Raw genomic sequence first — 26,209 nt, forward strand, 5'->3', positions numbered from 1 at the left:
AAGAAAAAAAAAAAATTTGAAAAAATAATTTGACAGTCAACTTATGTCATGGGAAATAGTTCTATTCTTAGGTTTTTTCGGTAAAGTCACGTAGGTAAAACATCAAAATTAATGAAAATAAAATAAAAACAAAAATCACGACGTTTCGGAGGCAACACAAGTCTCCGTCATCAGGTGGGACCGTCACAGCCAGATTAGCTGCATCAAGTGAGGCAATGATTCAAGATGTAATCCCTTAAAAGCGAGTTGAGGGGGGAGGAGAGGGAGGGGGGAGCTCATCAGAATGACGGAGACTTGTGTTGCCTCCGAAACGTCGTGATTTTTGTTTTTATTTTATTTTATTTTCATTAATTTTGATGTTTTACCTACGTGACTTTACCGAAAAAACCTAAGAATATGATTCCTTGCAGTCACGAAAGCTTCAAATCTAGAATAGAAGGGAAATTGTTACTTTATTTAACGTCATCTGTTTTTCCGCGGTCATTTTTCTTTTTCCTTTAACGCGGCAGTTCTGTTCCACATTGTTTAATTTCCTTGCGCGTGATTGTATTCTATCGTAATTTTGGAGAACCAAGTCACTTGCAAGTGAGGACCATCCTGATCTCTTGAGTTTCTCACCTAGTTTACACTGAAATGAAACCTTAAAGTATTTATGGGGGAGCAGTGAACAACTTTGGAACACCAACCGTCAGAATAGTACTCAATCCGTCATTACATTCGATGTTAAAAGGAGGGCTAGAGAAGTCCAGATCTGAGGATGGTTTGGGAAGCGTTTGGGAAGGCCTGAGGATTAGATGGGAGTGTTGAACTGTTCCAGCTCCTATTCTTGTTTCTTTCGGTAAAGTCACGTAGAAGGGAAATAATAAAATAATACAAATATCAAACAATAAAAAATTCTCACAACATTTCGACTGCAACACAAGCAATCATCATCAGGTGTGAAATCCACAGCAAGAAAATTTGAAAAAAGTGAAATTTCAAATTTTCTTGCCGTGGCTTTCACACCTGATGATGATTGCTTGTGTTGCAGTCGAAATGTCGTGAGAACTTTTTTATTGTTCTGTATATTTTTTCTTTTATTATTTCCCTTCTACGTGACTTTACCGAAAGAACCAAGAATATGAATCCCTGCAGTCACGAAAGCTTTAAATCAAAATGTTCCAGCTCCATTAATATTTAAAATCAAAGCACCCCACATGGTGATTAGGGAAATGCACGGAATACTGGAGGCGTGATACAGTTCACCAATCCTATGCCGCCCATTGCTCCACCAACACTGTTTCTCTTTCTCGCTCTCCATTGTTTCCCCTCTCACCCCCCCAACTAGGAAGCCATCACTCTGCTGGAACCCATGACGAACGACCCGGTTAACTACGTGCGACAGGGCGCGCTCATTGCCTCCGCTCTCATCCTCGTGCAGCAGACGGACGTCACCTGCCCCAAGGTATGGGACACGGATTTTTACAAAAAATGTATCAACCTTCTCCCACCACCGCCCTCGTCCATTATCATGACTCCACCTCCAACTACCACACTTCTCCCTCCTGCTGCCACTTCCGACTGGCCCGAAGGAGCATCGGGTCTTCTGTGCCTCCAGTGGTGCTCCCCCAACGGGGGGCCCCTTCTCCCCACGGAATTAAAACTCACGGGCGTGCACACACGTGTGCGGGGAGAGGCGGGGTGTAGTACGTTATGGCACTGCACTTCAAGACTGGCATGCGAGAGCAGAGTTTTCGTGAACACCTTGATGCTTCTGGTTGTAATCGCCAGTGAAACGCTGTGCGAAATTGTGACACCTTGCTTGCTTTCCGACATTGCTTCGGTTTGCTGATGAAGCAAAGTCAATTGACATGTTTGGCCCCACGCGACAACTTGATGATTGGCTCTGTTGGGTGGTGGAGGCGTATGGTAAAAAAAAAATTTGCATTATACCTACACCGTCTATTATTAGCCCGCACCTCCGATTTAGCGCGGTTGGCTCCGTACGGGGCAAAAGAAGTTCAATATCCATACAAAATGAACGATGAATAACAACATTGGCTGTGAAAGCCCATGTATAAATTTAACCCGGAAACTTGACTTCAGTTCCTGGCCACGGCTAACATCGGTGTCGCGAGTGATATTTGAACTGGTCCTTTGCCTTCCCGACACCGATTCAGCCTTTAATGGGTGCCTGGAGCAGTGGGAAAAATCTCAGACCTTGGAAGACAAAGGCGGCCGAGCGTGGTTCTGACCACACCCGCCTCATTCATTAACCATTCCGGCCTTAACAGGTGCTCGCTAACAACACTTGTTTCCCCACAACGGTCTGTTAACGGGCGACACACTTGATCTGTCGTCGTCGTCGACATAATTAGGCGCCTTGAGGCATTAGTGGAAGGCGTCTTACAATTAAAATGTCAATTATTCTTATGAATACAGATACAATTTTATGAAAAATTTGAATAGGTTTTACCCTTTCTGGTAATACAACAGGTGTTGAGATGTTCAAACACCAAATAGTATTTGCGGTGAACTTGCAAGCAAACATGCTCTATGTGCATTGTCCTTGTACTGTTCGCCATTTGGCGTTCTCTGGTCTGACACTTGTGAGACAAGGCCATGAACAAGGCTGCTTCTGCTTTAGGCCAATCAGTTTCACAGACAATGCCATATATTATCAGAGTATGTTTGTTTGCATGTTCACCACAAGTACGTGTGGTTAATGCAGACTTGATTCCTTGCAAAATGTATCTCTTTGTTGTTTGAACATCTTTAACACCTGTTGTATTGCCAGAAAAGGTAAAACCTATTCTAATTTTTCATACTTTGATACTGGCAAAAGAAAAGGTCCCATGATTCCTGGTCGTAACGCAAAACCACCGGCTGCTGTTGGCTCTGCACCTGGATGTGGACCGTACCCAAGTTGACTTAGCCCAAAGCGAACACGCCGTACACGCTGGTCAACATTAGTCACCCTAGGCGGCCAGTGCCCGCGTGGCTTAATTTTTGCCTGCGGCTCCGCCACGTGCCGTTTCGGCCCCGCAAATAGGCGCTCGCTAACGGCGCTCGACTCGGCGATTTCTATCCAGGTTTTTGCCGGTCATGACCCCACGATGTAACGGAGGCGTGAACTCGCCGTGACCTGCGGCGTTGAGACCGGCGGATTTATAGTCCGCTCGGAAGCGGCCTCGCAATTCTCTCCGTACGCGCATGCGGCGCGTAACAACTCCTGTTGCCGTTGGATTTGACTTGAGGCTTAAATCGCACGAAAAAAGACAAAGCACCGAAGGTGACCCGGGTTGGCTCCCGAGATCAAATCTACTGGGAGAATCCTGGGTTTGAATCCGGGCAGCAATACGCGATTAAACTGGGCTCTCAAGTGCAGTGAGAGTTGATGATGGTCTTAGAATCAGAATGGTTCTTTACAATGGAGGAATCCAAAGAGCTATGAAGCTTTTTTTCACAGATGACCAGCTGTTTCACAAATATACAATAAACATGCCTCAACCTGGTCACCCAATGACTGCACACAAAAAAAAAATCAACCATCACATTTATTTTGGTTGTGCATTTCCTTTGGATATATTCCAGCACGGATAATTAAAATCTCAGTCTGGCTCGCACATGCAGCGGCGGGTGGGGAGATGTGTTCCTCTCCGATCTGTGAAGAGAGGTCAGAGGTGGCTCTGTGATATTCGCTTTTGTGGGATGGTTTACTCATAGAACATGTTTTGCACTGCTGTCCGAGAGATCCAAATAAATGGAAGGATCCCGAGTTTAGCCACACAGTCTGCCGGGGTAAAGGGCTGTCTTTTTGAGTTCAATAGACAGCACTTGGCGGAAACGGTAGAGAGAGGTAGAGGGATTTATGTGGCCAGGACTACGCATGCTTGACCACCTTTGTACCCAGGTTGTTGGTGTTCTCTGTACCGTGCCAGCACTTTATATTTGGTTAAATTGACTGGGGGGGTGGGGGCGGTATGGGGGGCGGGCTGGCGAGCGGGGGAAGTCCTTGGCCAGAATCGGATGCCATATGCCCATTTGTGTGGTCATGCCAAGAAGTCTACAGGGGTTGTCAGGTTCGAAGCACAGAGTGTGCCAACGTCTATGCCCGCCGCATGCCATGCCAGCGCACCAGCACAAAGAATCCCCGCTCGGAAAAGGATGGCTCGTATAGAGACGAGTGTTTTTTGAGCGAGCACCTTTTTTTGACGTGGCCGAGAGCCATTCGAGAGACCATTTTTGTGAGGGGAGTATGGGTGGGGGGAGCAGCGGCTGTATGTTTTTTTTCTTAGCTTTGTGTACATTTTATTTTTATTCGTGTATTTTAAAGAATGCTTCCGGGAGAAATTCGCCGGTGCAAAATTGTAATGGGGATCCGCTACAGTTGTTTGTTCCCCCCCACCACCACCACTCCCTCTTGTTATGACTGATTGTAGCCAGTGCCCCACGGGCATAGCTACCATTATCACTGACCACATGGTGTGCTTTTGTCTGAGACGTGTGTTACACAACATCCACGTCGCTGCGAAGCTGTGATTCACGCACTTGAGTGCGCACACACGCTATTCTGAGGTTCATAACTGTCAATTTATCTATTTCGTCTGCGTGTGTGTGTGTGTGCTGGGTGGCCTACCCGATAATCGCGTGCCGCTAATTGCACCCAGCTGCTATGTGCCGGCCACGCACAAAGCTCGCTCTCTAAAGCGTTGGTCATCAACAAACCACTGGAAACCCCACTTTCAGCTGAGGTCCGATCAGCCTTTCGAATTGTATGCGAATTCCACCTCTCCAGCCAGTGCACTTTGCTGTTTGTGTATTTATTGTTTTGGCTAAACCGTGGGACATTGTGAGATGAGGCCAATTTAATTGTTTGTACACGGTTGATTTATTTCAATGCACCAGAGTTTTTGTTTCTTTAGTCTCTGAACATGTGTTTTCTTCCATTTGTGTTGATATATATATCCTTTAAAAGCCATGCGCTAGATTTAGTTATTTTCCATCTAATGCCCAGTGACATAAATGTTTTGAACATGATTTGTTACTCTAAAGGCCTTGAAATCTTCACGGCGGTGCCAGTTCTTCATGTAAACTGGTTTAATTAAGGGTCACTAAAGTTTAATTAGCATTTTTTTTTTTGGGTTGAAACGTTTTAATTCCGTTATTGCTCAGCATATGGAAAGTGTGAGGTGACTGGTTAAGTCCATTTGGTATTTTTATAATACCAAAAAGTTTTAAACATTTGCAGTGAGATGCTTATTCATTGCGTCACTTGCACATAAATTGGGAACGTTTCTCACAATGTTGACTATTGGATTTAATTTAACAATTTTCTCCCCACATTACTGAAAAGGCACCGTACCATTTTAATAGCCTTAAAGGCAAAAAGGGCACATCTTTGTTTTGTTCTCTCGAATGCAAATGCTCTTTTGTTTAATGATTGTTAATATTACTGCCGCCCTTTTAACGGCTTTCCCGGCTGGTAAAGGGTGTGTTCACATTCTGGTTGTAATCACCGTTCATACACAACACTTAATGTTTGTACCTCCATTGTCCGTGCTCGGTTTACTAAACCACTATGTGCCGGCCACAGTGGTTATCAACTCATAATAAAATAAATCCATATGTGAAGGCTTGTTTTGAACATGATTTTCACGACATTGTTTTCGTGACCCACCAAGCGTACATATTTTTTTCCACTGCACAATTTTTTACAAAATGCTGTCACGCAGTGTAACGGTCAGCACACTGCAGTTATAATCCGGAGGTCGCCGGGTCAATTCGATCTCCCGGCGCGTGGCAGTTGAAACGATTCTGCAAGTTTATTTCAACACCCCGCTCTCACCCCCTTCCCCCTCCTCCCCAGTGTAATGTTAAGCTTCTTGAACCGCCGTGCACCATGGTCACAATTTTCGCCATTTCACAATTCGTAAGACCTCAACGAATCGAAGGTGACATTTTACGCGTGGAATCTATGCTTCAAGAGCGTTTTCAAAGTTCAGTGACTTGAGATTAAATCTCAACCCTTAAGTGACCTACTAACACGATGATGATGCAAATCAGAGATACTGCTCATCATGGGCTGCAGTATGTACGTATGTGCGATGAACTTCATTCACACCGTATGTAGCCAGCCCAGCTAATCGGAGGTGATGGTGATGTATGTGAATTTTTTTGCACCACATGTAGCCAACCGTGCTAACCGGAGGTGCGCAAGTTCCAATCGAACATTGCTTTATTTAGTATCGTGACTGCAACAGCGCGGTTGCCACTTAGTTGTGCGTACGTGCAAACTCATCGCTTGGTCACGTGTAAACAACGCAACTCGCTTTTTCAGGTGACGCACTTCCGCCAGCTGTACACCAAGGTCATCAGCGACAAGCACGACGACGTCATGGCCAAGTTCGGTGCCATCCTCGCCCAGGGGATTCTGGATGCCGGTGAGATGCGGGAGCGCGTCGTGCGTGAGCGCGCATTGGTGGTTTGTTACGATGGGGGGTGTACTCGGTCTTGCCGAAGATTCGGTACCAGCGGTGTCAGGATCGGCCTCTGGAGGAGGCTCGTGAAGTACTCAACTGGGCAGTTGGGAGGCAGTCGTCCTCCCAACAACGGCAGAGGGCAGAGAAGTGATGCTCACAACAACGGTGGGCTAAAATGCAACAAGTTGGCACAGCAGGGGCCACGGTAGTGCATCTGCCAGTCATCTCAGTCAACCTATGGCACTTGGGTCTGTCCCGTGACCCCTCCTGTCATCGATGCTTCGACATTTCACGTGGCCATCGAGTGCGCCTGGCCTGGCACAGGCGCCGTTGTGACGTTGCCGCCACTTGGTGACGAAAGGGGGCTGTTGTCGTTGCTGTACTAGCTATTGAGTGTGCAGGCGGTGCAACTGCACAGGGGCCGTACTCCAGTCGCACTCCGCCACTGGGGCTGTGCTGCCTCAAAGCACGCAGCACTGGAGCCGTGCATCGTCACCTCGCACGAGTCGGGTTCGGGCTTTGTATGGCACTGGTACTGGTGGGGTCGGTTCGACCACGTGGAATTGGGAGCCCACCTTAGACATCACCGGTGTAGTGGAAATAGCAGACCAGGTAAGTTGTTGACCTGTCCTTGCCTGCGCAGTGCCCATGCCTCCTAAGTGGATGCTGCTGGGGTGCCTGTTAAAAGATTGCACGATAAATTTTAATTTAAGTGAATGTGTAAAAAAAAAATTAGATGAACTGATGCAATTAAGTAAATGACATAATTTTTACCTTCAAACTATAAACGATGGCACTTTTGCTTCCCTATGACAGCTTGTGTTCATTAAGCTGAAACTTACAATCCGCATGAAAAGCTTTTTATTTTTATACAGATATCTCTTTTGTCACCAAGATGTATATACCGTGGATCGTTTGAAAACACGCACACATACCGGTCCCCGATGGGTTATTTGGAGATGCACCGTGACATTTCCTTTCATGCCGTGGCCTTCACTCACAGACTGACAGAGCCAGTTTCCATTGGGTTCATTGGACAATGAACCCTTGTACGCCGGGACGATCTGCAGTGCCTTTGTGCACTCGACGGACAGACCCCAGTCGACGGCACTACCAATTCAGTCGCTTCGACACGTCGACGTATTTTCTTCAAAGACTAAAATCCCATGGCCATCTGTTTTTTTGTTGTTTTGCTGAAAGTTCGTTCGTTTGCATTTCATTTTGAGCAACGTTCACTTTTTTAAGTCTTGCGTGGCTGGGGCAAGACTTCCCCCCTCCATTCGTATCCAACCTTCGACGTCCTTCAGCAGTTTGGGAGCACTCGGCGGGATTTGGTAAAATGAGCGGAGTTGCTCGTCAACTCCCCCCAACTGCCTCCTCCGGCGCGCTGCTCTCGTTCGTTTAAACTAACTTCCTTCGCCATCGGTCAACAAAGCCACGTGCATCTAAACTGAACAATGTTTTTTTTTTTTACCGCCAGGTAAGAGCCCCCCCCACTGATTTATTGTAGCTCGTTTTCAGAAGCGACCTGACCATCGCAAATGATAGCTCAACGAAGTGGCTTATCGCGTGGACATTTGTAGCGGCCAAATACTCGAAATTCCTTCACGTTGATTCTAAATGTGGAGGGAAAAATCGGAGACCCGGAGAAAATTCCAAGCGACCGCGGGGAGAATGTAACATCTCCAAATATACAGGGATTAGCATCAGGATTGAACCCACGATCTCCTGTACACCAGGCGAGGTCGTTAACATCTCACCATCTTGGTACCCCAAAATCACCCCCCCCCACACTTTCTTTCCTACTTCCTACCCTCCACCCCACTGTGTTTAACGCTTTACTAGAGCCCCCCCCCCCCCCCGTGCTATTTGCTCAGCGCAATGTCCGATGCTTCACTCCGCAAGGAATGCATTTTCCTGAAGAAGCTCATCGTGACTGAGTTAATCCGCATAGTCTCGTATTATATCACTTTTTCGCGCAGGTAATTAATGGCTTGGACGAGGCCACATAGGTTTCAGTTGACCCGTGTGAGCCTGCTCTCCAAATCCCAGGTGGGATCTTGGAGCTATGAAACGGTTGTCTGAATGTTGCTGGTTCATCACTCCAATATGGGTACAGAATAGTGCTTCTCTTCGTGTCACAATTCTTAATTTGTTGAAGACTTTTTGCTCTTTCCTATAACAGTCGGCGCTTTCAGTCCGCGTGTTGCGATAGTGGGATGCGTTGAGGTTCATTTGTAAGTTGACATGACATTGATTAGCGAATTACCATCCTATTTAACTTCGCCCCTGTCTAATTTTATAACTGTGTGCAAATCAAGAGTAGTTTTTATACACCTTGAGTTTACGGCATTATAATGTTGGCGTCGTGGAGTAATATCGCGTCGTAGAACTTACGGACGTGGCTTTAGATGGAATTGAACTCTCAACTGAATGCAAACTTTTTGATTTAAAGCTTTCGTGACTGCAGGGATTAATATTCTTGGTTGTTTCGGTAAAGTCATGTAGAAGGGTGTGGTTTTCACACCTGATGATGATTGCTTGTGTTGCAATAGAAAAGTCGTGAGAATTTTATTATTTGATATTTTTATTATTTTGTTGCTTCCCTTCTACGTGCCTTTATCGGAAGAACCAAGAATATGAATGCAAACCGCCTCTGGCGGTCTCCGAATCGTACGTTACGTGTAACCGTTTCGCGCCGCGCGACAACGTTTTTGGGAAAAAGACTGCACCAAGTGGATAATAGTTATAGCCATTCCATTCATCTTGGTAGATAATTATTCGTAACCTTTTGAACTTGTATAGGATTTTTTCTCGCAAGAACGGGTGCTTATTGATGCGATGAAGTTCCCTTTCTGTTCGGGAGCTTTATTTTAAATGTGCGTTTAGTTCGTTGTGTTTAGATTGTTGTCCTTCCCCCCCTCCCCCATCCTGTCGCACCTCCTATTAGCGTGGTTCGTTACGTACGGTGCGAAAGAGGTTCCAACATACGTACGCACATTAAAATGCATTTCATCGCTCGGCATGCTCGGACATTTGATGGAAATTCCCGATGCCCGCGGAGCCAAAAGCGAAAGCGGCGTGAAAGCGTAGAGGGAGATAATCGATGCTTTTTGAGGCTTTAGATTGCTGTTTTGCTGCCCTTACCCCCTCTGATTAGCACGTACGGCGCGAAAGAAGTTCAACGTACCTACACACGTAGTTCCATTCCTGTTGCAGGTGGCCACGTGCCCACCCTATGTCACCTTTACGTTGATGTTGTCTGTAGCAGCACTGAGCACCTGCTAGGCTTGCGATAATTAATCTTCCTGCGATTCGATGAATTGCCACAATTCAGGGTCACGATTTAACTCGGCGATCAATCTTAGCCCAGGTTTGCGCCACCATCGCTTGTACCGTCTCGCCGCATGTCTTGGTGGTTTTCTTTCCCGTCAGCCTAAAGGGGAACGTGTGCGCGCGATTTGCACGGACCGTAAACAATCGATTCTTTACGATGAATGCGCATATTTCAGTGCGAGCGAACGAACGTTCCACCTGTGAATCCTTGCATCCAACCAAAATCTCGCCCCCTTTTTAATTTCCACACACGGGAAAAAACAAATACCACCGGAGAAAAGGGCCGTCTGCTGTAAAGCAATTGGATCCACTCGTGTGCAGGCGCTAGATAGATTGTTACTTCCCCCGAATCTTGAGAGATGGCATTGATTGAGGCCGGCGATGGAGAGATGATAGCGATAGTGTGCCAGCATGTGTCTCGCCTTCAAGCCGATTACTTTTTTTTATTGAAACTATAACACAGGCCGTTGCGCGTCGCCTTGGCCGTATAATGTCACGAGCTTGGGACTCGCCAGTCCCGAGTCACACTGCATGTATTCAAGTGAATTACGCTCTGGTAGCGCCATTGCAAGCAGACGGATACGCGTGCGGATTACGTTTGATTAAGCGCGGGGTGGCGCTGATGCTCGCGACGTGCGCCTCGTGGTCCAGCGACACGAGGTCGTGCTTTGCGAGACGACCCGCCAAGCAGCACGGCAAGAAGGCTCGCTCTCAAAACGCCAAGCGGGCGAGCAACAAACAAAAACGGGATCTGTTGAAAGTGCAATGGATGATGTTAATATGTTCTCCGGTACATAGGTGGATTATGTCCAGGCACTGCGATTTCCCCATGCCGTCATCGTTTAACATCTCACAAGTGAATTTAATTGCTTCACAGCAAGCAGCCCCCGAGTGTTTTTTTTTTATTCATTCACTGTCATCGTGAAGGCAGCAGCCATGATCTATCCGCTGCCGGATGAGGGCCTGCCCGAGGACGCCTCCGTCCCTGGCTGTCCCACCGAGCAACGATCCGTCAAGTCTTGGAGTTCCAAGACTCGCTATGAGTCGGCCGACTCTTAGCTTGGCTTCGTCGTCGCTACGAGCCGGCCGCGGTGGGACGTTCCTCTCAGCTGTGCTCTGTTCTTTTTGGCTGCCACTCACCTCATCGTTCGGCTCAAACGCTTCTGCCCCCCAATCCTCCTCGGGGTCCTCCTGCCGCATTTGTCTCTGAAACTGGGGTCAGCGTCGCAACGCGGGATCCTTCTTACAAACAAGTCTTGCGACTCGGCGGGGCTTATGTTTATATCTTTTTTTAAATCGGATTTCTCCGTCGCTTGGGGTTTCGCTTGTCGTCTGTGCGGCCGTGCAAAGCTGCGACGAATCGGGGACGGCGTTTGGCACGCTAGGAGGGTGTGGGTTTGTGCGAGCACGCGTGTCAGGTTTGGTGGCTGTAAATCCACGTGGTAAAGGTGTTGGTGGTTTCATTGCGTCCCCGAGGCTGGTAATCCCCCCCCCCCACACGCACGCCGAAGGCTTTTGACTGCCGCACGAGCGCTGTTCGTTTAATTTATTTATTCGCTTTTGCGTCGACACCGTGGGCGCTAACATTTGGTGGGGGGGGGGAGGGTGGGGTGCCACTCTCGCCAGGTCAATAGACAGTGGGAAATGACTATGAAATAACATTATGATAATAGACGGAGTATATAAGAAGCATTAGATGTGCGTGGGTTGTCGTGGGGGTTTTTGGCGCTGGCTCCGTGGTTAGCACACCGCGGTACGAACCCGGCGACCTGTGTTTCCGATTCCCGGCCTGTGGGTAATGTCAATGGAAAGGAATACCATAACCGGCCCCGGGTCTCTTCTCTAGGTTGATTCGGAATTAAATGTGTGTGCGAGTTGTTGCGGCGTTAACATCGGTACCGGAGAGACAAAGGTGGCCAGGCGGTCACACTACCCACTTTCGTGTCATTCCAGGCTTAAAATTAGGTAACATCAGCATTGTGGGAGAAAAATGTGGTGTGTCTGTGTGGTGACTTGATATTTGCACATGTAGAGCCCTTTGTCAATCCACTGCTGGATGAGAGCCTCCCCCGCACCATGTGGGCGGGCAGTTTTTGGCCATACTTCACCACGCTGGTCAGCATGGGTAAGTAGTGAAGGCAAAGACGTGCAAACCAAGGATGTTGCTTCACTCTCCACTGCAGTCCCCCACGTAGCCCCCCCACAGCAGCCATCCAAGCATTACGCAGACTGAACTCTGCTTATATTTCAACGATCTGATTAGATCGGGCACTTTCCAGGCGATTTGGTAATGAGTGACTTTACGTGTGTGTGTATGAAAAATGGGGAGCGGTAGTGTAGCGGCTTAGCACGCTGTGCTACGGATCCGGTGACCCGAGTTCGATTCCTGCTTACGGCTAACACCAGTGACGATTATCTGAGCTGCTCCTGAGCCTCTCCTAGGTCGGCTCTGCCTCAAATGAGTGCCTCAAATGAGTACCTGGTGTGATGTGTGAACATCGCCACTGGGGAGACAAAGGCGGCCGGGCGTGATGCTAGCCACCCATTGCCTCGTGCGCTGTGTCGGTCTTCGTAGGTGCTCGCTGAACAGCACTTGCCCCAAAGTGTCTTAAGCCTATACGGGGGATCTTTGTCTTTGTGTATATATTTAGTACTGGATTATATATAGTATTCATATATAGATTATCCATGAATCCACGATTACCATAATCAAATTATCTTCACGGTATGTTTTTTGCAGCCTGCTAGTGAAATCGTAATGCGTTTTTTTTAAGCGACCTTGTTTGACCCTGCCCGGTTATGCGACACCGCTGCCGTGTGGCGTAGGTTATCAGTGTAGTCTATAACAGCCGGGCGAGGAACACTGAGGATGCGCTGTCTGCTGGTAAGGCAAGCTTGCTTACCTGGGCGGTGGACTCGATTATCCGCGCTAAGAATGGGGAGGACGGTCACGGATAAAAAATCGCGGATAATCCAAAATATCCATTTTCCGTGGATCCCTATGCCAAAAACCACTAATATAGGTGTACATTTAAACGTGCAATAAACGATCGCATCAATCTCTCAAAATGAAGCACAACTGATTATTTTGATTGTTACTCTTTAGATTTAGAACTAATACTATCGACCGATCGATATGCGTGCTCCGTGACAATACTTTCCTGCTCCCGCGCAAAAGACTTGGCCAACTAAGTGGACAGCAGCAGAGCCACGCCAATCAACATCAATCAAACTCCGCCAGCCACTATTTTAAAGATATGCAACTACTGTACTGTAGAGGCGATCGCGTGGATTTCGGAAGAACTGGAGCGCACATTTGTTTGTTTTAAGCACGTAACTTGTAATAAACTTTTCCAAGAATCACAATGTAACAAGGTTTGTCCGATTTGAGGATTAACCACACACCTGAGATTTGGACGTGAATTAATAACTCGTGGTTTTTCCCTTAATCCCAAATGAATAATCTAAAAACAGTGAAACATTGTTTTTCTCGGAAATGGTTATTACAAGTCGCGTGTTTAAACTGAACAAATATGTGCCCCAGATAATCCGAAATCTACGCGATCGCCTCTATAGTACAGTAGTTGCATATCTTTACAACAGTGGGCGGAGTTTGATTATTTTTGGATTATCCACGTCCGTCTACTATACACAATTTACAGATTTTTGCCACCAGCAGCAGCATCAACCTTTCTTAATAATAATTTTATACAGCATCATTCGTACAATTGCATCCCACAACGCTACACATCAATTATCCAGTTCCGCACAAAAAATACAAAAATAAAACAGTACTATTTAGCAAAATAAAATAACGAATACGTAAATAACGAAAAAAATGAACATAACAAGAAAAATCTTCGCAGAGAAAATTTATTTAAATAAATAAGTTTGGTATCCATACCCCAATCCACCACGGAATGAAGGCCCTTCACAAGCTAGTGCCACCTTTTCAGGGTCCTGCAATGCTAACAATGTAACAATCTTGATTTGAAGCTTCCGTGACTGCAGGAATCCATACTCTTTGGTTCTTTCGGTAAAGTCACGTGGGTATAAAAAATAATAGACCACGACGTTTCGATCGCAACACAAGCGGCCGTCTTCAGGTGAGAGGAAGACTGTCACTTGTGTTGCGAGCTAAACGTCGTGATTTATTATTTTTTCTACCTACGTGACTTTACCGAAAGAACCAAAAAGTAACAATGTAACAATCCACCGTCGGATGAAGGCCCTCCCCAAGCTGTTGCCACCTTTCCCAGGGTCTTGCAATGCTAACAATGTAGCAATCCACACCACGCATCGTCTCCTTCAGCTGCCCCCCCCTCTCCCTTATTATCCTTGATTATTATTCTTGACCACTGCCCATCATCCCCCTCGAGCGACGTGTCCTGCCCAAGACCACTCGTATTAGCGGTCCAAAGTGATATATTTAACGTGCACACGTGCCCTAAATCATGTGCGTGTCTGTTCTGTCTCTCCATTTATACGTTGCCATTTTTGATATGCCTGCCACCAAATTTTACTGGGTGTGCCCGATAAAGTCGCATCTCAGAAGCCAAAGCGGGTTTTAGACCCCTTAGTGCCTGGATGGGTGATCTGTAACGGGGCTTGCCAGGTGTTGTAGGCGTGCGTCCATTCCCTATCTACTATAACGAAAAGGGCCGTTACCCGAAACGTTGCCAATATTATACAGGTAGTCCCCGACTTACGATGCAGATGCGATGCTGGAGGTATATTTCACTATGCTCGCAACAGGCTTAAAGCATTCTTCATATGGAATCTTAGTTATTGCGATCATAATCGTTGTCTATATGATAGTTAAACAAGCACGTGGTGCAGTGTGTACCATTTTGTTGAATATCCGACCACGTGGCTCGGCAAGCAGAGCAAGGGGCTTCCCATCGGAAAGCCGCGATTACAAATCCTGTTCGGGTGTTGACTCAGCCCATCATCACTTTTGGGGTCAATACATTTAGTACCGCTTTGTGAGGAAGTCAGCATTGGTTACCCTATGGAGAAGACCCACCCTGGCCATGTGAATATGGAATTTTCAAGACTGGCTCAGGACTGTAAGCGGGAAGATGAGCACCACATCAATGCTCATTTGAGCAGGAAAGCACTTTTGACCATTTAGATCTACCGCCGCCCTCTCCATCATCGGAAGGTGAAATTTCCACTGTTGGTTCCATGCCCCAAGTGGATATATGAGAACTGTCCCAATGGCTGGCTTATTGGAGCATGGAGATGGTGGTTTGACTTCAGACTCTGCTTCACTGCAGTCGACCGGACAAGTGTTTGCCCGTGATTGCACTCCTCTCCACGACAGATTCGAACGAACGCTTCGTCTTGGTGACGCGACACTGATGGCACAATTGGGATGAAATTGGGGAAAGAGACGAAAAGATTGGTGGGAGGGGGATACGACGAAAAGAAGAAGAAGAATGAAGGGAAAAAGAAAAAAGAAAAATCGTTGGCATTTTTGTAATCGGCGTTTAATGCCCCTTCGCGGCAAGGCTCGAGAAATAACGACTCGTATTTACCGCCGTTTTTTAGCCGTTTCATTTTTTGCCGCCTTGTCGGAATTTAGCAGCCTGGCCGAGAGTCGCCACTAATGTTCATCGCGCAGGCATTTTGAGAAAAGGTTAAAGCATCAATCATATTTAATCAGTTAATCCGCGCCGGAGATTGGCTGTTTATTGCTGTGCTGGATTGCGTGCCGGAGCCCACCCAGGTTAAGTGTAAATTGTCCAACGCCTCGGCTGCCAATCATCGCCGGCAGCTGATGATTATGGATCTAGATTGCTCCGGCGGTCGGCTCGCGAATGAAAATCTATAACGATGGATACGGGCGAGAATGGCTTTGTGCAATAATGGCTTTGGTTTGGTGCCAGCGTCGTGCCGTCTCCACTTTGGCGTGGCGGAGCGCTTTAAAGAAGTTTATGCCCGTCGTGGTGTGTGAGCCCCGTCGCCGGTATTAGTTGCCGGATCGGCGGCGCGACTTGGCGGTCTCCAAGAATAAATTGATTCCCGCCGAGTAGCTTTTCGTTTCGATGCCATTAAGCTAAAGAGTAATATACTCCATCAGCGTTTTTTTTTAAATGCGTTTTTGTGCGTTCCGTGAGCATAATAATAACACCGGTCAACAAAAAAAAAATTCTGGCCTGGACTTTTGCAGCTGTTTTAGACTAATTTCAGGGTGCTGATTCCAAATCTGATCTCAGATTTGCTCTATCACATCTCATTTTTATGCTATCGGCATACCCCATTTTCATTGATTTTACCCTAAAATTAACTCTCACTTATGATTGCAAGTTGTTGCGAGTCAGTGACTGCTTTAGTGTTAAAATATGGTGCTATGCCAGATTTGGAATCGGCACCCCAAATTACCTTAAAACCGTTGGAATACCTTATGCCAGAAAAAGTGTTGACCAGTGTAATAATAATGTCGAAAACCTTGGGAACATTTAATTCACTGTTGCCTCCCCCAGAGTCCTGGCAGTAAGTGAATTTGCGGATAACGTATGTGACTGTGTGTGGTGAGACAAAGGGGCGAGGTGGCTTACTTGCTGGGGGTTTATGCAAGTATGTGCGTTGAACTTCTTTCGCACCATACGTATCCCCCAACTGTGCTCACGTGAAACCCCAAAGGCGCCCGTCGGTTCGTGCTCTGAATCGCCTTCTGTGTCCCCTCCTCCGACCAAATCGCCGCTGACCAGTGTGGCGAGGTATGGACAAATAATGACCCCTGCGATCCCGCTCGCACGCCTTGTGTGGAAGCCGTCTTCCAGCAGTGGATTGCCGAATAAGGGCCGCATGTTGCGCGCATGCAAGCAAGCAATCAAGCGGTGTACCTAAACTAATCAAATGTGACGTTATTGATTTGCTGTGTTTGTTTTTTTTCCGTTTTGCAATCAAAATGAATATCAGTCACAATCACACGTGACCAGTGTGTGTGTGTGTGGTGTGTTAGGTCACGTATTTATAGTTTTGTTATCGCCCGAAATTTCGCAATGCGAGAGACCCCTTCTGAAGAAAAGCATTGAGACACTCCTCGCAAGGCTTTTTTCCTATCTAAATAAATGACATCGGTAGATTCTGGATAAAGGTACACCTCTTGGAAGCATGGCCAGCCGTGCTTGTAGCACCTCCGATTAGCACGGTTGGCTACGTACGTGCGTGCAAGCAGATGTTGACCTTTGTCTTCCTGGCCCAACGAGTGTAATGTAGGGAACGTGTTGCTCATATCAAGTTTCCTCTCGTATAAGCATTAAAGGGGGAGTAGAAAAAGGTGAGGGTGCAGCCCCGCAATTCCTTTGCTCATGCCACTGCCGGCAGAAGAGCATCTGCTAGCTGGAGTTCTTGCCAAGCCTCTGAATGGAGTATTTGGCCTCCTCTTTCACGCTTGCTTGAATTCTTGGACCTGCCGAACCACTAGCTACTACCCTTTTCTATTGCTGGGATGGATTTAATGTGTGGACAGATGCCTCCCCCCGTAGGGGATTTAAGACACTTGTCCATTGTTTCAACTGCGGATGACACCGGGAGAAAAAACCAATCGGTGACCTTTTGGATTGTAGGTCCAGGGTGCTAACCATGACACCAACGGGAGAGCGTACCCCGTAATAGTAGTATTGAAGGAGAGGAATATTGCCCGCGGCCATATTTCGCTCGCACTGTCGCGTGTAATCACCACAAGCGTTGATCATTATTCAGTTACACGGACAATCACTCGGGGGAAGTGCTAATGCTTGCTAATGTACTCCGGGGGTGAACACTGCATTTGTCAGCGGGAGCAAGGCAGGCGTTTCACGTGTCTCCTTATCTTATCACGGCCGCGCAGTGAGACTTTTCACTCCTGCCTTTGTTCTGGGAATGGCGCGGTGCTGGGGGGGGGGCGGTGGTGGCGGCGGTACTGTGCATGAGGATGTATCTTTTTTTCATGCCGCAATGCTTAAAGCTAATTCCATGCCAGTCCCCATGCCAGCTGACCAAGAAGGGAACTCTGACATTGCCATGTGCTAAGCGAATGCCCTCCAAAGAAGGGCCGCTGTGCGACGCTGGGCAAAGTCAGGGCCACAAAATCACCGTCCGGATGTCGGGCTGTTTTTAAAACGCCGATGACAATCTGATGTGCTTGGCAAAGCAAAAGCAGAGGGGATTGGGACTTTGTTCTCTGAGGTGCCATTATTACCTTGCCGGCACGTACATGGTCACACAGCTTGACTTTGATAAATCAATGAAGTGAACTCTGCGGCTTTGCACACGGACAGGTCTCTTTCTGCCAGTGCGCTGTCTGTCTGTCTGTATGTTAAGCGCTGAATCTGTCTTGACGTATGTATTGGAATATACCTTTTTTGCGGAGAGTTCCTCCTTAGACAACTTCACCGATTTCAACAAACGAGAAGCCATTCGAAAGTTTATGGTGTTTACTTTGTGCGAACGAGGTAAAACGCACAACGGAGAAATTTATTTTTTGCCAGATTATTTTCCGTATCGCTCCTTGCGTTGATTATCATCTTCACTGTTTACAATGGACCCGCTCATGACACTAGCCTCATTTCCAAATCGCACAATGGATCGATGGGGGTGCCACGGTGATAAGATGTCAACTACTTCGCCTGGTTTACTGGAGGTCGTGGATTTGATCCCGACCCTGACGCCTGTTGTATATTAGGAGTTTGCATGTTCACCCCGTGGGATTTTTTTTGTGTCCTCTGGTTTTTCCCGTCACAATTGGCAACTGCTATAAATATCCACACGATAAGCCACTTCTTTGAGCTATCATTTGTGGCCAGGTCTCTTGTTAAAAAGAGCTATATAGCTCAGTGGGCCTTATCCTGGTTAAATCACATTTTAAAATAGTTACGTATGCCCTTGGGCCGGGGAGGGGCTGTGTGTGGGGTTTGCGGGAAGTTTATAACTCTGAACAGGCTTTCCATACTGGTATAAATTGGTGAGTTTGATGGGTGTCAGATGAGTTGTGGGTGTCTGCCGAGGGTCAGGGGAGTGTCATGTGAGTGTCATATTATCATCCAGACCATCGCACAGGCTGCCCACTCTTGATTGTATTTTCACTCTAGGCCTACGTGGCACCGTGCTACTAAATTGACTCAAGTTGAAAGGTTGTGAATGGAAAACCCAGTCTGGGATAGCCTCCAGGGTCAATTAGTGGGTGGCACATGATGAAGAAGTCATCATTCACTGGATAATTAATTTCTGCTCCTGCCAAAGTGAATGTGAAATTTCCACCGGTGGCTCAGGACCACGAAAAAAATGTGCCGACGTATTGCTTGTTTCATAAAAAGAGAGCGTTCGTCGTACGTATTTTGTTTTCTTTAGTCAATTATATCGTAATTGCGCAATCCTGAGTAAAGCCATTCGGGGAATAAACATCTGTTTGGAGAGATTTTTGCGCGATCACATGGTAACCGTTTAAGAAACATCAACTCGTTTAGTTTTTTGAGAATCCCAGCCAGCAGCAGCAGCAGCTTCTGCTGGCTGCATTCATACCCAGGATTTAAAAGGTTCTGACTCAATTCTCTTGACATAGCCATTTTGAGCCCCCCCCCACTCCCAAACCGCCACCTGGTGACCTCGTGGCGTGTGTGGGGTTTATATAGCGGCTGCAAGACTTTAATAAAGGAAAGAAATGGCCCTGTTGTTGGGTAATTTTGTCATTTGAACACAAGTGTGATAAGGACGCGCTGCTCGGTGTAACCCCAATATCACCGCAGGCTCTGCGTGCGTGCGTGTGCGGGGAGCGGTAGCGTAGCGGTTGGCATGCCGCGCTCTGATGCCTGGCCACCCGAGTTGGATTCCCGCTCACGGCCAACACCGGTGACGATTATCTGAACCTATCCTGGGCCTCCTCTCGCGAAGTCGACTCAGCCTCAAATGAGTACCCGGTGTGTAAACATCGCCACTGGGGAGACAAAGGCGGCCGGGCGTGGTGCTGATGAAATCTACTTGTCCACGTAGCGTGAGAGTTCCGTAAGTTTCTATTTTACAAAACGATGCAGGAAAACCTAACTGTGTATGTGTGCGTATGTCGGTGTGCTCTTGTATATGTAGCGTGTGTGGGGAGTGGTAGTGTAGTGGGTGGTTAGAGCGTTGTACTACCAACCCGGCGAACCCGAGTTCGATTCCTGCTCACGACCAACACCGGTGACGATTATCTGAACCCGTCATGGGCCTCCCCGAGGTGGACTCAAATGAGTACCTGGTGTGATGTGTAAACATCGCCACTGGGGAAACAAAGGCGGCCGGGCGTGGTGCTGGCCACCCACCCCCTTGTATGCCGTGCCGGCCTTCATAGGTGCTCGCTAACGGCACTTGCCCCAACAGTCTGTTAAGGCTATACGGTGGGATCTTTTCTTCTTTGTAACGTCCGACCTCGCAACCCTGCGTCGATTCATTTAGCCCGAGACTGTCATGAGACATTCATAAACTGGCCATTGCAAAGGGAGTCGTTACGCTCCTTATTATCGCCATGCTTGGGGGAATATTATGCCTCCCCCCGGTATGCTTCACGGAAGCTCATAGAGTCGTGAAACCAATTGCTCCGAAGCTTACTGAGACGATTGCCATAAATTGTTCAAGTTTTTTTTTACGGGCAAGATTGCTGACAAAGTACTCGCGCGCATCTGTATTAAAACTTGCCGCATACCGGGCCGCGTGTGTGTGTTGTCTCAGACGTGCGTGTGTTCCGGGCGCGTGTGCGGGTGTAAGTGTTGTGCATTCAGAGTCGAGATTCATTTCTCGACTCGTTTTTTTTCCTCAATTTTGACTGTTGAGGCCAATATATAGCGGCCGCTAATGGCTGCAGGGTCTCCGCATCGCAGTCGATTTAACATGCAGCGATGTGCACGGATTGAGAAAACGCCAGACCTCGCACTAGCTTAAGAGAATCTACGATGGTCAAAGAATCGATGCATCGTTACAACCTTGATTATTCATTGTAATGGGGGGGGGGGGGTCTGCATAATTTGATAGCCCGACACAAAGCTATTCTGTAGTCTTTTAAACATGTAAACATGTGACGTGAAATGTGGCTGAATAAAATAGTAGCCTGCATCGGTGCAAACAACATTTTGACAATCGAACTCGCCGTGTGCATGTTTATGCGCATCGTCTGGCCAGTGTTCAAGGGTGTGTTGGCGTTTTTGCACCTAACTTGTATAGCTCTTGGGGCATTGCTTTTGTGGCAGCACTCGGCTGATGATATTAGGCGACGTTGATACTGGACCAAGGTTTTAGTGCGAGGCCCCGAACACGTTGAACTCTGATGCATTAATCTGCGCAGCTCCCCTTTGCCCGATGGGGTTGTTGTGTGTGTACGTGTGGGGCACGCTGACGATGCCCGCGACAACGAGCGGAGCGCCGGGCGGCTAGAAGACAGCAAGTTGGCACAGTAGGAGGCACAGGTGGGTGCATCTGCCAGTCATCTCAGTCGGTCAACCCATAGCACCTGCTGGGTCTGTTCCGTGACCTCCTGCCAGCGGGCATTCGACACTTGACGTGGCCTTAAAGTGCACATAGCCTGGCACAATCGCCGTGGTGACATCCACCGCCACTTGGTAGCGAATGGCAGGTGTTGTTGTGTTAACCCTATGTGTCGGTCTCAAATTGAGCTCAATTTTGTGCAGCAATGAACAAATATACAAAGGTGTCTTCCAGACCACCATACGTTCTCAACAGGGTCAACCGTAATGAGATAGAGGAAAGGCAGTGAGCCGATATTAACACTAAACATATAATAGCGCCTATAAATCACATTTACAAGATTGTAATGGGCGCAGTGAATGGAGGTTTAATACAGACAATGAATTACACTAGATTAAAAGGTCTAGGGTTTTCTTTTCATATTCATACAGAAGATGCACACCCTTCAACATCATTGCCATCATCATCGTCGTCGTCGTCGTCGTCATCATCATAAGCAGCAGTTCAATATCATCATAGTTATCATTATAAGCATACACATTTGCTTTTGTTGAGCACTTAAAAACTGAAGTCTATTACCACGACTTTATCGGTGTTGTTGGTGTTTTAGTATTTACATGTACAGCCCTTTCGGCAATCCACTGCTGGATGAAGGTAACACATCTGTCTTAGCTTTCACAATCATGTACTACACAGGCAGACAGCATTCACAATTGATGATGTTTGATGCTTTAATAAATGAAAGTGCTTCACGCTCTGGGAAATCAACATCTGTGACCACTTAGCACTTGCAATGCCAACGATGATTAGCCAAATTATCTAAGATAATACCCACACAGGGAGGTATTTGTAATTACAAAAAAGCAAATCTAGCCGTGTTTGAACTTCATTTAAACCATCGTTTCTGTTTTGCCATTTTTAACGATGAGCTACCATGTAAATGTTAGGCATTGGGTATTCATTTTAGACAAAACTAAAGGCAATACTCCTGACCGGTGGGGTGGTACATACACTCGTTAAGATAACTCAAACGATTCCCCGCGCGAGCGGCATTAAGGGGCATTTAAATCCGTCGCCGTGGGAAGCCGTTATCCGGTACTCGCTGTCGTCTCTGTTAAATCGCGGCTGCCGGCAACATCAATTGAGAGCTCTGCAACAAGTACCGATGGAAAATTGATAACGGCTGGACGGGGGTTGACGGAGAAAACAAAACTCCGGTTGAAATATGCGGACGAGATCATCGGCTGTAGCGGGGCAATTGACACGCCGCCACCACCGCCACGGTGAGGTCCTTGAGCCGATCGTTTGTTGTCGGTTAACAATGGGTCCCCCCCCCCCCCCCACATTACGCTAACCTTCAATTGTGGTGGTGGGGTTTTTTTTTTTTGCCCTCTTCTCTTAAGAGGGATTTATAAATGCCGCTTGAAAAAGCCAGCCAGCCCCCCCCCCCCCGCTTTTAGCTGTCAGTATTAGGTGGTGGGGGCAGTGGGGGGGGGGGGGTCCACCTGAGTGAACGCCAGTACCTTTGACCGCAACACCCACAATGCACTCGATCTCGTCAGATCTCGGAAGCCGAGCAGAAATAAACGTTGAACACGTGCTGCCGTAGGGACACTTTGTGGCCAGCTGTGAGCGAGGGCAGTGCGGCAAAACCCATTGTTGTACTGTACTTCTAGGCTGCCACATCTATGCTTCCCACCTTCATCAACCGCCCGCCCCCCCCCCCCAACACTGCACCAGCGTGGTCAAGTACGGTCGTATATCCCCCAGGGCACGACGTAGGGGAGGGGGTCCCTGGACCCTCGTTCCAGAAGTGGATTAACGAGATGGATAGAACCGGCACGTAAAACATCGGTGGTCACGAGGCTACTGCTGCCGAGAGGCGCAGCACATGTTTCTGTTGTCATTGCAGCTGCGATGTGAGGTGGTTAACGGTGCCGGTGTGCGCACGTACGCACACACACGCGCGTGCACACGAGCACACACACGAGCTGACTGGGAGGCAACACAATAGGCGCGCCGCACCTGTGAAGCGACGGTATTGGCACGGACGGTTGCATTTTGCCGAAACCGAGAGAACCAATTTAGGCGATAAAATTCGGCCGGTGAGTCACGCGCAAATTGCTCCGCCACACGTCTTTTGGGGGTGGGGGGGTGGGGATAGATTCGATCGTCCGCCCGGCAGAGTGCGCCGAACTTAAACGCAGCCACTCGAAGCTCTTCTTTGAGATGCATGGGGAAGAGAGACAGAGACACCGAGAGCTTCCCGTTTGGTTACGCGCGCGTCCCCACGCTTTCCCCCGCCAGCAACGGCGCCATGGCGCTGAAAAATGTACGGGACGTAAACTGACGAGTATCGTTTTGTGAAACTTTACCAAATCCTCCGGTAGCCTTTTTTGTTTTGGAGTGGTGAGCTCGGGGGGGGGGGGGGGGGGGAGGATCCGCTCGACCGTGAAGTAATAAACCGTCGGGACGTGCAAGGAATGTCAAGCCTCACGATGGCCGAACGGTGATCAGATGTACGTGTCACGTCGCCATGAATTACGAGAAGCGAAATTGGTACTCGAGGCAATGGCAAGTTCGTCGATGTGGCATTTTTCGGACGGCGTCGCGTTCCTGCGTACAGCAAAACTCGTCTCGTCTCTGGGAGCGGTTCCTTGCTCGGAATTACGATCGAATGAATGAATGAACATTGTGCCTAAAACGCGCACGGAAAATCGTAGTTATAAATTAACTCACCTGTGAACTTTGTAACGAATGAGGTTTGTTAAAAAAAAATAAAGTAGAATCCAACCGGGACGATGTCCGCTTGCCCACCAGTAGCGATTTCGCGCGCGGTGAAGAAATGAGGCTTGTCCCCGCAGCGTCAGTCAAAGTGTGCCTCTCGCGCGGACCGCACACTCGCAAACCTTGCCGTGCCGGCCTGCGAGTGAGCAAGCGAGCGAGCAAAAAACCCGCGCGCCACGATTAACCATTGCAGCAGCTCGCGGCGGCGGCGGCCGCAGAAGCACTGGGAGACTGGCACAGCGGGGTTTGGGATCACTCCAGCTGCGGTTCGGAGGCGTCTCTTGAGGAACGTGTACGGGGGTGTGTGCACGGAGGCGAGACGGTGCTCGTTGGGTAGCGTGCCATTGCCTTCCGGTGCCGACGGCTTTGCCGTGCCGTGGGCTACGGAGGCTGCGTAGCAGTGATGCGGCGGGGAGAGTGGAAGGGGTTACAAGTGCGTACGTTTGCCTTTTGGCGAGCCGTTTTTTCCGTGCCTGCGCTCCTGCCCCAGTCTGAAAGGGAGTTGTGTCACCTACAAAATAAAATGTTATCAATGTGACGACTTTAAACGGAAACTATGAAATCGCACCAAAAACTACGTGAAAGCCAGCTCCTGTGGAGACAAGAGGAGGGTGCATCGTATTATTCGTGCGGTGGTGCGCGGTCCCAGGGGACGGCGTTTTCTTGTGAATGAGGAATTGTGCGGAACGTCGCAATCTCTCCCGTGAGCGAGACCACGTGCCGCGATTCGACTCCAGCGAAATCATCGTCAGCATGGTCGGTCTTCATCACACGCCATACCAAGTGACCACTTTGGCCATTAAGTGATGGGTGGGTTATTCCTGCGGTTGTCTTATGTCTCACAAGTGTTTTTTCAAGGAAGCCGGTAGGCTCGTTCGCAATGCCTGGGAAATGTTACGTCTGTCCGTCCGAGGACAGCTCACTTGCTTCGATGAAAGCGATTAGCCCCCGAGAGGAATCGCTGTGATAGTCATCACAGCGAAGGTTTATAACAAAAGATAATACTGCACGCTAGTGCTTCACATGCACGTGTACCACATATTCACGTAAGCTCAGGTTTAATCGAGGCGTGTGCACACGTGCATTAGCGTGCGGAGGGCAGAGTAGCAACGCTTGCAACAACGAGCGGAGTGCCAGGCGGCTAAAATGCATCGAGTTGTCACAGTAGGAGGCACAGTTGGTGCATCGGCCAGTCAACCCATGGCACCTGCTGGGTCTGTCCCGTGACCTCCTGCCAGCGGGCGTTCGACACTTCACGTGGCCTTAAAGTGCACATAGCCTGGCACAATCGCCGTGGTGATGTCACCGCCACTTAGTGGCGAATGGCGGTTGTTGTTGTGCGTCTGTGAGCACGTTTCTTGTGTACATTGAACCCCGTGGCAAAACACGAGGCTTCCTGTATTGACTGGCTTGCCCGCTTGTTAATGGTCAAGGCTCGCTCTCTCTTCCCCATGCTTTTTTCCCCTTCTTTTCAACGTGGTCTACTCCCCTCCTCACCGTCTAAACATTTCTTTGTGTCTGATTCTATACAAAGGCCATGCATTTCCATTGCGGGCCTTGGCAGTGGCTCATTGGTTAACACCGGACGCTATGAATGCGGCGACCCGAGTTTGTTTCCTGGCCCCGGCTAACATCGGTCGCGAGTATCAAGTGAACCAGTTCTAGGCTCCCCCCCCCCCCCACCTCCTCTTGACCAGCCTGCACTGATCAGTTTTGGTAAAGTATGGGCATACGACCCCCCCCCCCCGTGATCGACACACAAATACGGTGTGTAATGTTGCATCAGCTTGTCCCGCCTACAGACACAAGAGGCCGCTACGTTCACTGTGATGTTAAAATATGAATCGACGCCTGAATGGAAACGTGATCCAAAATATCACATTTATATATTGTAATGCATTAAATGGAAATGTATTTGAACTTGATTTGAAGCGTATTTATTGTGATGAGTCGTTACACCAAAATAGGCGTTTTAGTCAAGCCAGAAGTGATTTCCTGCTCAAATGAGCATGAAGGCAGTGGTTATCTCTTTCATCATGAGACCTCCTTTGCCAGTACCAAAATATAAGAATAAGTTTTTTTCCTTTTTTCTGGCAACAAACTGAAACCTTTTTACGAGGAATCATATCTACATTAACCACAATACTTTGGGTCAGAATGCAGACAAAAAACACACTGATAAT

General features: G+C 48.1%; 1 protein-coding gene across 2 annotated transcripts in view; it reads left to right on the forward strand.

Annotated features, from left to right (window-relative positions):
* The window catches only part of PSMD1 (proteasome 26S subunit, non-ATPase 1), a 152,677-nt gene that overhangs the window by 68,047 nt on the left and 58,421 nt on the right, over nucleotides 1–26,209 (forward strand). For both annotated transcript variants that reach the window (XM_078880149.1, XM_078880147.1), the window contains exons 18-19: nucleotides 1,328–1,444; nucleotides 6,320–6,422. In XM_078880149.1, the coding sequence (XP_078736275.1) occupies nucleotides 1,328–1,444; nucleotides 6,320–6,422 (220 nt within the window). The remainder of the gene's footprint in view (nucleotides 1–1,327; nucleotides 1,445–6,319; nucleotides 6,423–26,209) is intronic.

Source organism: Lampetra fluviatilis, chromosome 56 (assembly GCF_964198595.1).
Source record: "Lampetra fluviatilis chromosome 56, kcLamFluv1.1, whole genome shotgun sequence".
In the NCBI taxonomy this organism is placed as follows: Eukaryota; Metazoa; Chordata; class Hyperoartia; order Petromyzontiformes; family Petromyzontidae; genus Lampetra; species Lampetra fluviatilis.